This window comes from Colias croceus, chromosome 2, assembly GCF_905220415.1.
Source record: "Colias croceus chromosome 2, ilColCroc2.1".
Taxonomy (NCBI): Eukaryota; Metazoa; Arthropoda; class Insecta; order Lepidoptera; family Pieridae; genus Colias; species Colias croceus.
The window spans coordinates 9,551,457-9,567,529 of NC_059538.1; the positions used below are offsets into that span (position 1 = coordinate 9,551,457).

The 16,073-nt window shown below is 36.3% G+C and overlaps 1 protein-coding gene across 2 annotated transcripts; it reads right to left on the minus strand.

Annotated features, from left to right (window-relative positions):
- Positions 1-541: 541 nt before the first annotated feature.
- On the minus strand, positions 542-12,507 carry LOC123703426 (pre-mRNA 3'-end-processing factor FIP1-like). 2 transcript variants are annotated; one of them, XM_045651417.1, is made up of 10 exons: positions 12,322-12,507; positions 11,883-12,113; positions 9,843-10,023; positions 8,835-9,023; positions 8,292-8,365; positions 7,887-8,055; positions 3,984-4,188; positions 1,551-1,710; positions 1,029-1,099; positions 542-758 (listed from the first exon to the last, which is right to left on the minus strand). In XM_045651417.1, exons 1-10 carry the CDS (start codon positions 12,466-12,468, stop codon positions 611-613), a joined length of 1,575 nt encoding a protein of 524 aa, XP_045507373.1. In that variant the 5' UTR covers positions 12,469-12,507; the 3' UTR covers positions 542-610. The 2 variants fall into 2 exon arrangements, with proteins under 2 accessions (XP_045507373.1, XP_045507381.1); XM_045651425.1 differs by having other exon boundaries at positions 1,560-1,710; positions 12,322-12,506.
- Between the last annotated feature and the right edge of the window lie 3,566 nt (positions 12,508-16,073).

The window sequence follows — 16,073 nt, forward strand, 5'->3', positions numbered from 1 at the left end:
ACTAGTAATCATGAAATACATCTTAATATTTTATCCTATTCCCACATGTATTTTAATCGGCAGTTGTTATTACGAGGCAACCGCATTCGCAACCGCATCCTGCGGTCAGCCGGACGGCTACCCGCAATGCGGCTACCCGCATAGTGCGTATGAACCCTAAGTGCTGATTTACACAGGGTCAGTAACTGACTACAAATTCGAGGCAAATCAGTGCTGACCCGAAAAAAAACCCTGTGTAAATCAGCACTAACATCCAATGTTCTTAGTAAATTTGTTTGTCGTTAGTTGTATAACAAATAATAATTTTCATAGAACCATGGTTAATTACCCTAGGTTTTGTCTTTATGATGTATGTAAAAAGAGCTATAAGCTAACTAAGAAACAGGACATATTTGTCCGCCAGGTATATCTCTCAAATAAATACGTGTTCCCATTGTATAGTATAATCATTATGTAGGTACAAACTTTTTCAAACGAAAGTAGATTGGGGATTTCAGTCGGTAAGCTATTTTTTAATGCGCAGAGAAATAAAACACAAATAGTTCTTAAATTATATTTAATTAAGACTTATGAAGACTTGATTACTGCTACAAGTAATTTCTCCGATGAGTTATTTATCGTCATCTTTTTCCTTCGGTTCCTTTGTCTTGGCTTTGGAAGCGCGCTCACGGTCGCGAGAACGATCACGTATCCGCGGTGACCTTGACCGTGACTTGTGGCGCCGTGACCTTGACCGTGACCGCTCCCGTCTGTACGATCTGCAAAATAATTATATGCTTTAAATGTGTAATGTATTTTTACAAATAAATACTATTGTGAAAAACTATGGGACGTTTTATTTACTATTTCACCAAGCTCCTTTTCTTAAATTTTTAGAGAAGTTAATTTTTATGGAATTTGTTTTTAAATACTTAATATTATATTATGATGAAAACGTTCAACATTCACGAAATCAACGATTACTATATGTGAAAATTTGTGTGTATGATCAACTTTTTTTAAAGCATATACTAAAATAATGTACTCACTTTTCACGAGAACGGTCGGGCTTAATTGATCGTGATCTTTCGCGATCTCTATCGCGGTGCTCTCTTTCTTCCTGTTAAGATATAAAAAATATATTTTACATTGCAAAATTTGAATCAATCTATGTTTATAAAAATTAATCAAGTCACCTATTTTATTTTAAGAATAGTTTGATTAGTTAATATAGTATTTAATCCCATTGAGCCCCAAGCGGCCCGATCGGTCCACGACACAATAGATTTTCTATTGTGTCTGTGATTCCGGGGCCTGAGTTATTACGAATTTTTAAAAATAAAATACGTAAAATTATGAGTATACACTGAGCGCGTACAGTTAATGAGTAACTCTTTCTCTTTCGTTCGTTGTTATCATTAACCCGGTCATGCTTAACCCATTATCGGATGAGAAAGAATTTTCGTACAAAGGAAGCTTTTAGCACTGACATATTATACAATTTAGTGTCTCTAAAATTAACTTGTTACATTATAAAAAAATAAGGTGAGTAATAGAAAAAAATACATTACAATCATTACCTCTTCCCTCCTGTCCCTCTCCCGGCGGTCCCGTTCCTCGCGCTCCCGAATCCTGTCACGGTCGCGGTCGCGCTCACGGTCACGGTCACGCTCACGCTCACGGTCACGGTCACGGTCACGGTCAAGTGGATGTGGCGGCGGGTGGTGCGGCCTGTGTTAAAAAAAATGTTGTTTATTTAGTATATTTTACTTTTTACAATGGTTCCGTTTGTCTTAAAATTTAAAAAAAATCATAGTATTTTACAACAAAACGTAAAGGTTCTCAATTTGTATGACGGATGTGTTTACTGGTTTGGGTGGAAATTAAAGCGGGCGCTTTTGTAGCAGTGGGTATGTAAGAAACTAGCTAAAGGGGCTCGCGAGCATTTAGTTATGTGGTCTTTCTACGTTTGTACAGTACTCCAAAATTAATAATGCGCATGCAGATCTTCGCTAATTATCGTATTTCCAGAAACACCCGAATCACCCCGAATCATTGAATCGTAAGTGCCCTAAACAATGCACTGGCATCTTGCACCTTGTTGGGAATAAATACGAGTCAATTCAGAGTCATACACAATTAAAAACTATTCGGGCGACGGTAGCCTGTCAGTCAAAATATTAAAAAATCCGTCAGTCGTCTTTATTTATTGGTGGTGACTGCACGTATTATCTATGTATGGAATTATATAGAGCTGCTGTTACATAACCTTCTTAGTTTTGTTTCAAAGTTGAATTTTCCGGTAAAATGATTATTTACACAGGTAGCAGAGAGCAGTGGGGAAAGTGAAAATTAATAAGAGCATAATGAAAGTTCTGATCATTCTACGATATCAGAAATAGAGATAATCCCTGATTCTGTAAATCCTTTGGACTGAGATTTTAATGATTAGATTTCACAATTAAAATGTAAACCTGTGTTATAAAATCATTTTTTTAAATATAAACTTTGTCTTATTTTAACCTTCCATACATCCATCATTACACCAGCTTCAGAAAGATACTTTAATAGTTCTAAGTATAGAATTTTCCAAGTAAATCAATATAACAAATATATATTCGCAATCGTGTGGCTTATCCTCGCTATTAACTTACATTGAATTATCGAAACAAATTTCGTTACTTATCTGTTTTACAATGAAATCACAATAAAACTCATAATTCTAATACATTATGCATGAAGAAAATACATTTAACCACTCTATTTATTTATTTATTTATTTCTTTATTCATCTTTGACTTACAGTACAAAACATACCAACACGCACAAAGATAACAATTATTACAAAGTTTGACTTAAAAATAAGGTACAATTAGAGACAAACAAAATTATTTCTAAAACAGCGGGTAAATCTTGGATGCGTCTGGCCAAAGACCGAAAAGAATGGAAAAAACATGAGGAGGCCTATACCCGACTATGGGTGAATTAAGGCTTGAAAGAAGAAGAAGAAGAGACAAACGATACAATATTAACATTAAACAGGTCCACTTCAGATTTAGCACGTAAGAATTTATATACTATATAATTTATATTCTATATACATATCATCTTCGGAGGCTTGCTGAATATGACAGTTGCCGAATTTTTCTATGCGCATTATTAGTTTGGGAGTACTGTAACAACCCGTCGGGAACGTTTACGTGAAGAGTAACAGCCATAACTCGAATCGACTAGAATTTTGCGATGCAAATTTTTTACTCGACTCACAACGCGTCGTGGTCACGATCACGTGTTGTGAGAAAATTTATTGCTCAATGAGCGATAGCGGTCTTTGAGCGTAATATGTATAAATCCAAACTATCATAAGAAACTCAGGTGGCGCAGGTGTCACCGGTAAAAACTCCGCAAACATTCAGGTATTATAAAGTGAAAGTTATATGCTTTAGATCTAAGAGCGATATCACACTAGGAGCGGTTGCGCAACGAACACGCCGCGGTTGCGCAGCGAATTCGTTGCGGACGCGTGGCAGATGCGCAACGTTTACGTCGCAGTCATGTACACTCATTAACAAAATGGAATCCGTGCTGGTCACTTATAACTTGTGATAGTATAATAATAATTATGAGATCGTTATTTTTTACTCATTAAGAAAGTTCATTAGTGACCTAACGCAACATATTGGTTGCGCACCCGCTCCGCTTTTAAGCCGCTCGCAATCCGCTAGTGTGATATGGCCGTAAGTTGTGTCCTACGGCTCTGGGATCTTGGAGTTTGGACTATATGACATTGACATTGTTTTGTAAGTTTTTGCATGCTAATCAATTGGCGATTTGTGCTGAACAATAAATTATGTACATAGCATTTGTAAACCTTCCATTTCTTGCAAAATAAATATTTGATTTGATTTGATTTGTACATAGTATAGGCAATATTAGGCCAGAAAAAAAGATCGAGTATTTTCGTTAGGTACAATTGAAATCTGTTAGTAACATGTAATGCGTACCTATAGGGCGAGTAGGGTGCAGGCATCATGTGCGGTGGCGGGTGGGGCCCCGGGTGGGGTCCGGGATGAGGCCCTGGGTGGGGCCCGGGGTGTGGCCCGGGGTGCGGCATGCCCATCGGGGGCCCGAGCGCGGCCGGCGGGGGCATGGGGCCCGGCGTCAGTTCCTTTATCTCAGTTGGAGCCCATCCGCTTTGCTCAGGTGGACCTGTGAACGAAATGTTTTAGAAATGTTGCTGTTTATTTGTGATTAAACTAATATGTGGGGCATTTCACGCGAAGCGGACACATATTTCAGGGTCAGGTTTCAGATTTCGGTTATATTTTATTATGTTACACCTGTATATATCCTCGGTATGTATACGAAAATTTTTTATATTTAGAAGCTTAGGGCGTATTCAGAAAGGAAGCTTGAAACTTATAAGCGCTTATCGGCGCTTGTCGGCGCTTGTCAACGCTGGTTCGTTCTACACAAAGGAAGCAGGTTGAAGCAGATCAAAACAAATTTTATATGGCAGCGCCCAGCGCTCACAAGCGCTTGTTGAAGCTTATCGGAACTTGTCGGCGCCTATCAGCGCTTATCGGAGCGTGTTCATATATTTTCCTGCGCGGGTAACCAGCGCTGACAAGCGCCGGTAAGCGCCGATAAGCGCTTATAAGTTTCAAGCTTTCTTTCTGAATACGCCCTATGTTTTCAAAATACAGGTCTTTGAAGATGTCAGTAAGCGCGAGGTATGGAGGACTTTGAATGTAATTATCAGTTCAAGAAAGGTAATTTTTAAATAAATTGATGACTGAATAATATACCCCCCATTAAATAAACTTTTTATCATCATATTTCGAATTTCGCATTTATATTTATATTCCTTAGAAAAATAAAAAAATATTTTTCTTTGTAATTTTTTACAAACTTTGCGTATTTTTAATTTTTTTTTAAGATCATTAAGGGCCGATTTTTCAATGCCCAGATAAAGAGCTAGATAGACTTTATTCTTCGGTTAACAAAATATTCAATTTTTCAATAGACGAATAGGACTTATCTATCGAATAACTACATTATTTGATGAATAAATCTATTTGCCGCTCCAACGGCCAGATAGCGCGCTATTCGACGAATAGGTGTTTGATTTGACAACTGACGCGTCAAATTTGGGATATTTTCGTATGTAATAACATAGAGCATAGAATTATTAACAATTAAGTCTCTTTCTATATAATTATTATCAACTAAAATCATATTGAAATTGATGTTTTTGGTAGTATTGATGACCATGCCATTGAAAATTTGCCAAACGCTGCCTTTATGTCGTTTCCATCGTAAAATATATAAATTTAAACACAAATTTAATCAAAACTCTTTACTCGAATCAAAACAATAATCAACAATCATAGAACACAAGATAAACTTAAAATGCACTCCTGACGTGAGTCATAATGACGGTTGTTGACAAATTGCAAGAGTTGACTCTATCCCGCTCTAACCTGACTAATTTAATATGTTTGTTCCGCCACTCCGAGAGCAGAGCTGCCAATATGGAAATATTTGGTCAGATAGTTATACATCAAATAAATCACGATTGAAAAATAGGCGAGCCGTTATGAGTTAGATACACAATTGAATAAATCTATTCGAGGGGTAGTTATTAGACTGTTTATCTCGGGATTGAAAAATCGGCCCTAAATAAATGGCTTATATTATGCTTAAACTTCATGCAAAGTTGTGGAGTGGTCATCGCAGTAGTTTAGAAGCTATATGTATTATAAAATATTATAATGGCGAAGCGCGGCAATATCCCCATACTAGCGCCTAGTTGGTTAGCGCACCGGACTGCAATATTTATTTCATTATAGTTAGTTAATAACACCGTTTCAGGGTTTAATAAGGTTTTATAGTGGTAAATAACAAGCAAGAAAATATTACTTTTGTTTTCTTAAAAAAAAAATTATTCAGTAAAGTAATATGACATTTTTAAGACTTTGAATACGTATATCTCGTCAATTATTTATTTTAGCATAAAACTTATTTATGAACCTCCAATCAATTTTTAAAGACCTATCTGTTGAACCCTCATTTAATTCAACTTTCTCGAATTTACTTTTTGTCCCCGTTTGTATGAATATTGAAGTGCGTCGCGCTAGGCGCTAGTATGGGGATATTGCCGCGCTTCGCCATTATAATACATGTAGATTCTAAAGTACTGCGATGACCACTATAGAACTTTGCATGAAGTTTAAAAATAATATAAGCCATTTATTTAATGATCTTAAAAAAATTTAAAAATACGCAAAGTTTGTAAAAAATGACAAAGAAAAATATTTTTTTAGTTTTCTAAGGTATTTAAATATAAATTCGAAATTCGAAATATGAGGATAAAAAGTTTATTTAATGGGGTATATTATTCAGTCATCAATTTATTTAAAAATTACTTTTCTTGAACTGATAATTACATTCAAAGTCCCCCATACCTCGCGCTTACTGACATGTTCAAAGACCTGTATTTTGAAAACTAAGCTTCTAAATGCAAAATTTTTTCGTATACATACCGAGGATATATACAGGTGTAACATATTAAAATATAACTGAAATCTGAAACCTCACCCTCAAACTCAAACTCAAACATTCATTTATTCAATTAGACTACTATTTAGTAGCACTTTCGAATCGTCATTACATAATTATTTTAACATTTACCACCGATTCGGAAAGCAGTGATCTATGGAGAAGAATCGGCAAGAAACTCCATAGTTGCTCTTTTAAAATCATGTAAATATTACAATATATGAAACTTATATCTAACTACATAATATATCATAATATGCCAATGAACTGTCTTGTTTTTACGCGACAACCCTCCATGGGTTTTTATCGTCCATATATTCCTGAATATTGTAGTACGCTCTCTGAACTAATACATTTTTTATATAAGTTTTAAATTTAGAACTACTAAACTCTTTAATATTGTGAGGAATTCTATTGTAAAAGCGTATACCTTGACCCATAAATGAATTTTTAACTTTAGCTAATCGGAAAAATGGCATTTCAATTCTATTCCTGTTCCTTGTGCCATAATCGTGTCTATCTCCTACTCTTGTGTGTAAGTCGGAGCTTTTGTGTACATGCAAAATATTATTAAATATATACTGTGATGGTACAGTAAGGATACCAGTATTCTTAAAATGATCTCTTAGTGAATCCCGAGCACGTAAATTATATATAGAAAAAATAAATCTGTGTCCGCTTCGCGTGAAATGCCCCATGTATATTGTTAACTGTTTTTATGTTTGTTAGGCATTAAGCTTAGATGAAATAGATAAAATAAATGAAAATTTAAATATAAACTTGTCTTTTATTACAAACCTAAAACTATTAGTAATATGAGTGTTAATTCTTAACTAAGTGCAGTAAATAAATATTACTATTATTGGTCAGGTAATATTTAAATCCTGTAATTTGAGATTACCTGTCATATAGTTCTGTTGTATGATGTAGATTTAAACTATCTTTTAAATTTAATAAACTTGTAGTATCGAATACTAGCTATTCAGCTATCCATTAAAAAACATTGACTAATAATTTCAATCATTGTTTAAAATGATGTGATGACTATTCAGTCAGAGATACATACGAGATACATTTATTACACTGCAATACTACAAATGACCATACAATAAGATTGACAAAGAACTAAAAATGTGAGAATTAAAATTCACAAACAATATAGATAAAGCCTTATATTCATAGTAAACTTTAGATTTGAACATAACATGGTTTATTTAAATGTTGTAACTCCGGCGAGAACTTTTTAACCTACGTTATCAACATTTGCAGTGATGCCAGCAACATCACAACATTACGACTCAACTTTGTTGCTTAACAAATAAGCTTTAGGACTGATGTATACTCACCCCAAGACGGCTCCTCGTAGCTAGCATGCGGCGGGTAGTAGTGGTCGGGCGCGAAGTAATCCGGGCCGGGCCCTGGCGCGGGGCCCCCGCCGGGACCGCCGGGCCCTACCCCGGGCCCGCCCGGCCCTGGACCCGCGCGCCCGTACTCCCGCCGCTCCGCTGTCATCACCTACAAGATAGCATATGTTTCGTTTATGGTATAATATTTCAAATGAACATCCATAGTTTCTCTCTTAATTATTTTGTACATACTTATAATTGTAGTTGCTCTTTTCAAATATTATAAATGGAAACAGTATGGAGGAAAAATTGTTCCAGTACCTCGGAATTATTTTTTTACAAAGAGAACTACAAAATGCAATCTATAATATTAGCTCAAAAACTTTGAATATTAATATTACGTACCTGTATAGTATTCTCTCTGGATTGATAATTATTTTGCATCATAGGTGGTGGTCCATCATCATGCCTTACTGGACCTAAAAGTTTATAAGTTATACATTAATATAGGACAATTCTATACTATACTAGCGGTCCGCCCCGGCTTCGCCCGTGGTACATATTCACGTTTTCTCTACATAAGAACCATCCTCGAACTTCAAGGAATATTATAAAAAAAGAATTAACAAAATCGGTTAAGCCGTTCTCAAGTTATGCGCTTACCAACACATTTTGGGATTCATTTTTATATTATAGATTAACATTGAGGATCTAGAAATGAATGTATCTCAGAATACTTTGCATGGCATGGTATATTTGTGGAGGCGGCATTTCAACCAGCATACTTTGCAGGCAATGCAAGACCACTAATCCATTAGTGAAAACAAAATCTCTCACGCGTCCTACTATAAAATACAGATTTAGTTACGCGCGAATAACGTGCGTAGGACGTGCGAAGGTTTAATCGTTCTACCCTATCGAATAAAAAACTCCAACAATACAATATACCTGATTGCCTGCGCATATCGTTGTTGTTCTGCCTGGGCGGGTGTGGTGGGTGCGGCGGGTGCGACGGGTGCGACGGGTGCGACGGGTGCGACGGGTGCATGCCGACGCCCGCCTCGTTGACGCGCATGCGCCGTTGCCGTTCACAGTATGCGCTCCACGTCACCTCGTTGAAGCCGTAGTTGAAGTAATCTGCAATTTAAGTTTTTTTTTTATACTAAGAGCTAGCGCGCAAGAGCAACTTTTGTCTCCGCAACTATTTTGTCTATCCCATCAACTCTATGGGGAGTTGCGTCGCTACGTGCGCGCACTTTACTACTAGCCTATAGGTGGAAGAGACAAAATAGTTGCGGAGACAAAAGTTGCTCTTGCGCGCTAGCTCTAAGTGTCTCTAAGTCATAAATGAATTCGCGTATACAATATCTGTGTGCAACTTTATGTGTAATTGCTATGTTATCTATGCTTATTCTTTTCTGTTATTTATTATTAATTAAAGAATTTCATTACCAATAACCAACTGAATCATCTGTTTGTCTAATTGAAAGTATGTACTGATTTATTAACTTCCAATTTTGCATGACTATTACTAACAGGTCGGGTCAACATATAGGCTCATATCATCACTCTAGGAGTGGGGCAATGTGGGTAAACCACTGGGCACAGCTTGTATGTGATAAAAATAAATATCCAATGTCCAAAGGAGTAATTAGAACAAGCATACCTTTATGTTCATTTCTACAACTTATTAATATAACTTGCTTTGATTAACCATTTTGCATTTTTTAATGAACTAATCAGATTGTTTCTGTTTTAGGGCCGATTTTTCAATCCTTGGTTAAAATTTATCCATCCAATACAGTATTACATGAACATTTTAAAATGCCACCTGTAAACTGTCATATACGGACAATTAAAATACATGTTTGAAATGGTAGTTTAATACGTTATTCGATGAATAAGTTTTAACCAAGGATTGAAAAATCAGCCCTTATTAAACAAATACAATATTACCTGATATATCAGCACCAGGCTTGTTCCATGGCTTATCTTCTATTGTATCAATATTGAATTCAAGTGCGGGTACTCCATTGATACTGCCAGGGCCATCCATATCCTCGAGGGTGACTTTCCCTCCAGCTGCTGGTCCAGTTCTAGGTTTGTCACCTCCAGAGGCGACTAAGCCTACCCCTCGCTACAAACATGTAAACCAAACACATTTTAAATCATAGCAGAACATAAAGCCAGTGAAATAACCTTTCACATGTCGAAATACCGGCTCCCGGTGTAAACAAATTTTCGCCGTGTATGTCGATATACCGGGGGCCGGTGTGGGTTCGAGTGTTTTGTTTTTTAGTATAAACAACCTCATTGTATATCACCCTTTCCTTTCTGACACATTACAAATGCTTAAAGAAGAAACAGGCCGGCTAGTGACGCCAAAACACGAGCAGCGCTAGTGAACAAAATTTAAACACGCGTCATTCAAAATTACGTCATCGCATGTGGTGACTACGTATTTTTGTTTTGGTGAAAACTTGTTCTAATCTTAAAGTGATTCGCTGAATATTAAAAGCAACGATGGATGGGTTATTAAATATTGATTATATATACTAATTATATAATAGTTCTGTTAATTTTCACTAAAATTCGGTCTGTAACTATCAGCATGTGCAAGGTCGAACGCGTGATGACGATTTTATTATCGTTATATTTCAGCCAGAAATGGATAAAAAGGTAAGTTGATGTTAGATATAAAACGTAAAACTACTTAGTTTTGATATATTTCATAGGGTAGCATTATATTTGTTTCAAAAACATGAAAATACGTAGTGAAATATGATACTACGTAGTATCATACCGGGAGCCGGTACGTCGACAGATTGCGTATTTTTAGGATGCTACCTAAGAATGGATATGCCACAGGAATATTTTTGTATGCATTAAAATTTTAATTGATTGCTGACTGCTACATTACCGAAATATGACCAGAATAGATGTTTTAAATGTACGATAGTAAAAAACAAACACATCTCATAAGAGCCATACCTTGAAAATATTATGTTTTACGAAAAGCCGTATCCATTTTTTTATAGCATCCAGGTACCAAAATGAAAATTTTTTTGCTACTTTTAACAACTTATATTTTGAAATATTTCCTAGAACTGTACTGTTCTGATGATTTGTTTTGATCCTTGAATCTATCTTAATCTTAGAAAATGTCTAAAAGTTCCGTTAGTTGCAATATTTTTTCCAAAAACTATGTTTTTAAATGTACGTAATTTTTGACCCAAATTTTTGAGTTATTTTTGTTTAACTCCTACTCAAGATATATATAATATAGTGCTGCGATACTTTCGTAATACATAGTTTATAAGCTTAAGTTTCTAATAAACAAAACATCGTGTCCAAATCGGCATGCGTCATTTAAAATTAGGTTGAAATACGATACCCACTTATGATGACTCGTTAAGTGGCGGTTTTTTGTGACGATATTAAGATCGTGTGTTGTGTAAAAAATTTGTATGGTGGCACTTGAATTTTGTGTTGTATTTTAAACCTAATGTGATAAGTTGTAAATAAAATGTTTTAATTACTTCCAAATGTTGTTTTAATTCAAATTATAACCGAAACTTATCTAAATATCACACTACCCTCTGTTGAAAGTTCTGTGTTAGCTTTAATTGAGTATTTATATAGAAATGGTTGAAAGTGAATAAAGATTATTCAATTTACAATAAGATTTATAACTTGAATTAACTTGATTAGTACTAGATACGGAGAAAATCGAGTTAATGTAAAAGTCTATCTCAAAATTTCGCTGTCGGTCGACCATACCGGCTCCCGGTACGACAGATAGGGAAAATCGGGAAAATGTCCATCGACATGTGAAAGGTTATAGAATTGATTACAATATTTCAAATAGAAATTGAAAAATAGAAACAATGTAAGTATGTATTAATTAAATACAGACATACAGTTTACTGGATAAAAGAAAACATAAACGTAAAATGGAACCAAAAACTAATTTTATTGGACAAGGAAACTTTTTACCTTAATGTTCAAGCTGGCATAAGCTTGTGGCCCTGATTTGATCTCTCCGATTGTAACTTTGACGTCATCACTGTCGTCTGAGTCCGAGTCCCCATTATCCTGACTATCAGCATCACCATTGGTCTGACTCTGTTCATCTCGTTCTACTTCACCAAAATGTTCATCGTTAAAGTGGGAATCGTCGTTATTCCCTTCAGTCTCATCTTGATCCTTTTCTTCTGTGTCTTGATCCTGAAAATAACGAAAAAAAAATACTTAGTGGCGAATAAATTTTTCAAAATTTTAATAAATACTAAGTCATGGAATATTATATATAATTTCAATTTTGAGCATAAGATAATCATTCAGATAGCAATAAAAAATAAGAGAAAATTATTGTATTACTTTTTGAATAAATAGACATAACCTTATCGGAAAGCAAAACAACATATAATCTTACCGCGCTTTCAATCGTCGAAGGTTGTTGTTTTTCTTTTTCGTTAAGATTTGGCTCCGTGTCTTCATTTTGATCAGCATTGGACTCTCCGTACAGCCATGTATCATCATTTTCATCATTCGGCGCTGTTTCAACAGCAGCGTCTGCCATCTTTGTTTGACAACTAGACTGTTTCGATTTGACAGTTCTTTGACAGAAATCCAATGCAGAAATCATTTTATCGCAGTAACGATTCCTTTCATTGGTAACGACAGACACAAAATTGCCACCCTTAAAAAAATTTGAATAGAATGAAACAAGAAGCTTACATCCGTTCTCTGTCTACGCTTACATCTAATACGTACCGGAGATTTCGGTATGAACATTTGACGTGTAACGAGAAAATATTGCCCAGTTGTTGTGTTTTATCACTTTCACACCTAACTAGGTATTGCCACTGTTACGAAGTTTTCCCAAGGCTACTATGTATGCTGTAAGATTCTGTGCACAAGGTTATTAAAAAAATTTATAAGATATCATTGTCAGAGTTACTCAAAATGAAGAAATAAACCATCCACGCGAAGACCGATATCCGCGCGGATTGAGTCGCGGGCGGAAGCTAGTAATAATATAAATACTAGCTTAATATAAATACTGTTAAAAATAAATGTAGTTATTATTTATAGACCATGATTTAAGTTTTTTCTATTTCGAAAAATCCTGAATATACAAACCAGCGTGGTTTCAAGGTTATATTTTCTTGTTACAAGTTAATGGTCATAGCAAGAAGCTTATATCTTATACACTGGAGATATCGGTATGAACATTTGACGTGTAATGGGTACCATTCACAGGCGCACCCATCCGCTGAATTTGTAGCTGGCGACAAGTCCGCGGACAAATCTGCGTGTGTATGTGTAGTTGTGCGCGGCTCGCGGCTCGGCGCGGCGCTCGCCGTCTGGAGACGGAGAGTGATAGAAGGTGATAGACGTGTAGTGTGTGGGCGATGACGGATTTGTCCACGGATTGGTACGGCTCGGGGCTCGGCTCGCGGTGCGTGTAGTGAATGCCGGGCTTTACAAGAAAATTGTTGTGTTTTATCACTTTCACACCTAACTTGGTATTGCCACTGTTAATACGAAGTTTTCCCAAGGCTACTATGTATGCCGTAATATTCTGTGCAAAAGGTTAGTTTTTGTACATGAGTTTGTTGATAAATTGCCAACAACGTCATTCAGAAGCATTGTTGGATGAGACAATTATTATTTATGCTAAATAAAATAAGTATCTGGACCAATTATTAAATAGCGATACTCCCTGATTATGGGTAGTTACCATAATAAAATTGTAGCAACTCTCACTTTGACAATATGGCATAAGTGTCAAAAAAAATTGCGTCGCTTCGAATATTTAAGTTAATATTGTTGCGTATTTAATAAATATTTTCCGAATATAAATAATGTATTGCATTGTGAAAAATTGCAGAAGTGTTTGGACACCAAATTCTGGCATAGAATTTCACAGGCAAGTGTATATTTACGTTATTTACAGTATTCCTCAATACTCCTGCATTTACCTGTTTAGAATCATTTCAATGGCAAAAATTGTAAAATTTTGCATCATTTTAGAAAGCAGTCATGTTAAATTTGTTATTTTCCTAATACTTTATCATTTTTCAACAAGTTTTCAATAAACAAAATTAACAAGTAAGGTAACCATGATGACGAGTTTTTATGGATAGTGAAGAGAATATATTGTAATAACAATATTATGATGAAATTTAGATCACCATTTTCAAGATTTTTACTAGTAATGAAACAACACTCGACATCGGTATTGCACTCACATGTAGTTATAAGATTGTTCGTTTTTACATTGAAATTTATACTTTTTTAACTTACCTCATATTTTTTGTTTTAGGTATTTCAGCTTTCCAAAAAGTAAAATAAAAAGAAATATATGTGCCCATCAAGGGTAAAATTACTGAGGATTACGACCCAGAAAAAAATACCTTTTGAAAAATAAACTTTGTAAAGTTAGCTGAAATTTGTGCAAGGCGTTTATTATAAACAGTTTTTCTTTGATGATTTTGGCTTGAAATTGACCCGTCGAAGCAACGCGTTTAAAAAGAAGATCTGAGTAGCTTACAATTTGGTAAACAGCATCTGATGCAAAACACAACTTTCCTCTATTTACAAAGGATTGTTAATGCTATATATCGGTTCATATCCAGGCTTTGTAGCCAAGAGTTATTTAAAATTATCATTCTATACCAATTAAAATTGTACGTACCTATAAAGTATGGCCAGTAATATTATAATATAATTAATACTGTTAAAAATATATGTCGTTATTATTTATAGACCATGATTTTTAGTTTTTTCTATTTCGAAAAATCCTGAATATACAAACCAGTGTGGTCACCCACAGAAAGAGACAAAAAACAACACTGACGTCATTCAAGGTTATATTTTCTTGTGACAAGTCAATGGTCATAGTGCAATCTCCAGTGTATTAGATATAAGCTTCTTGGGTCATAGTCACAGTCATAGTGCAATCTCCAGTGTATTTTATGCCTCCTCCTCATTACTCGCGAAGTTGAACGAGGTTAGACGAATAGAATAATGTAGAGAGGCACTTCGGCTTACTTCGTCCAACTTTACCTCGCCTCGGCCGACTTCCGTTTGTTGTCGGTTTTTGCGCTCGAGTCAAAGGGCACGAAGTTACCTGAAGTTCGTTCTGAATATGAATGTATGCGCTCCTCGCTAAGTTGAACGATTGTGTAGTGTAGCACCGCGGACTTCAGTCAACTTCGGCCGAGTACTTCGCCGAGGAACTTCGCGAGTAGTGTGGAGGAGGCATTATGCTTCTTGGAATGAAATTGAACCAGACACAGCTAGACACAGTAGACACAGCACGAAAATTAACAAAATTTCATTACAAAGTTAGGCTAAAAATAAAACCATACAACGGCGGAACTACCGCTAACCGCGGATTGTAGACGTGGCACGTATATATTAAATATATAGAAAAGTATGCAACTGGGTGCGAAAAAAGCTCGAATGAGCCATTCGCACATGCCGCTTATCGCAATCGGTAGTTTTACCTTGCTATGAATTGCACAATTTATAATCCGTTTCTGAGTAGATATTTCCCTTTTTTACCTTTGTTCCCGAGGTTGCCTGGCAGAGATACTGTTAGGTGATAAGGCTGTGATGTGCCATATTGTTTATTTTTAAAGGTTCTTTTAGGGCGGCCGTACACGGACCGCTTCAAGCAGTTGAGACCGACCGCTTGAAGCCGCGAGTCGCGACTGCGCGGTGAACTATAGGCATTCATTCACCGCCGTACATGTGACGGCTCGAGCCGTCGCGACCGCTTCAAGCCGTCAACTGCATGACGAAATTCCACCGTGCCGTTGACGGCTCGCGAGCGGTCGTGAGGCATACACACTGCTCGAGCCGTTGACTGCGCTAGAGCCGTCGACGGCTCCCTCCCCCCTAAAAATCAATGACTTGACTAGTCAAAAAAATCAAATCTCGAGCGGTTGGTAGCGACGGCTCGAGCGGTCAACAACCGACGGCTCGAGCAGTGACTCGAGCCGTCCGTGTACGTCGCTCAGCCGTTAACTGCTCGAGCGGTCCGTGTACGTCAGCCCTTAGGCTCGTTATTTTTTAAATGTGCTCGGCTCTCTAGCTTAGACGCATCTTAATGATTGTATACGTACAAGTGGAATAAAATAAAAATAACCGGACGATCATGCCGTACAGTTAAAA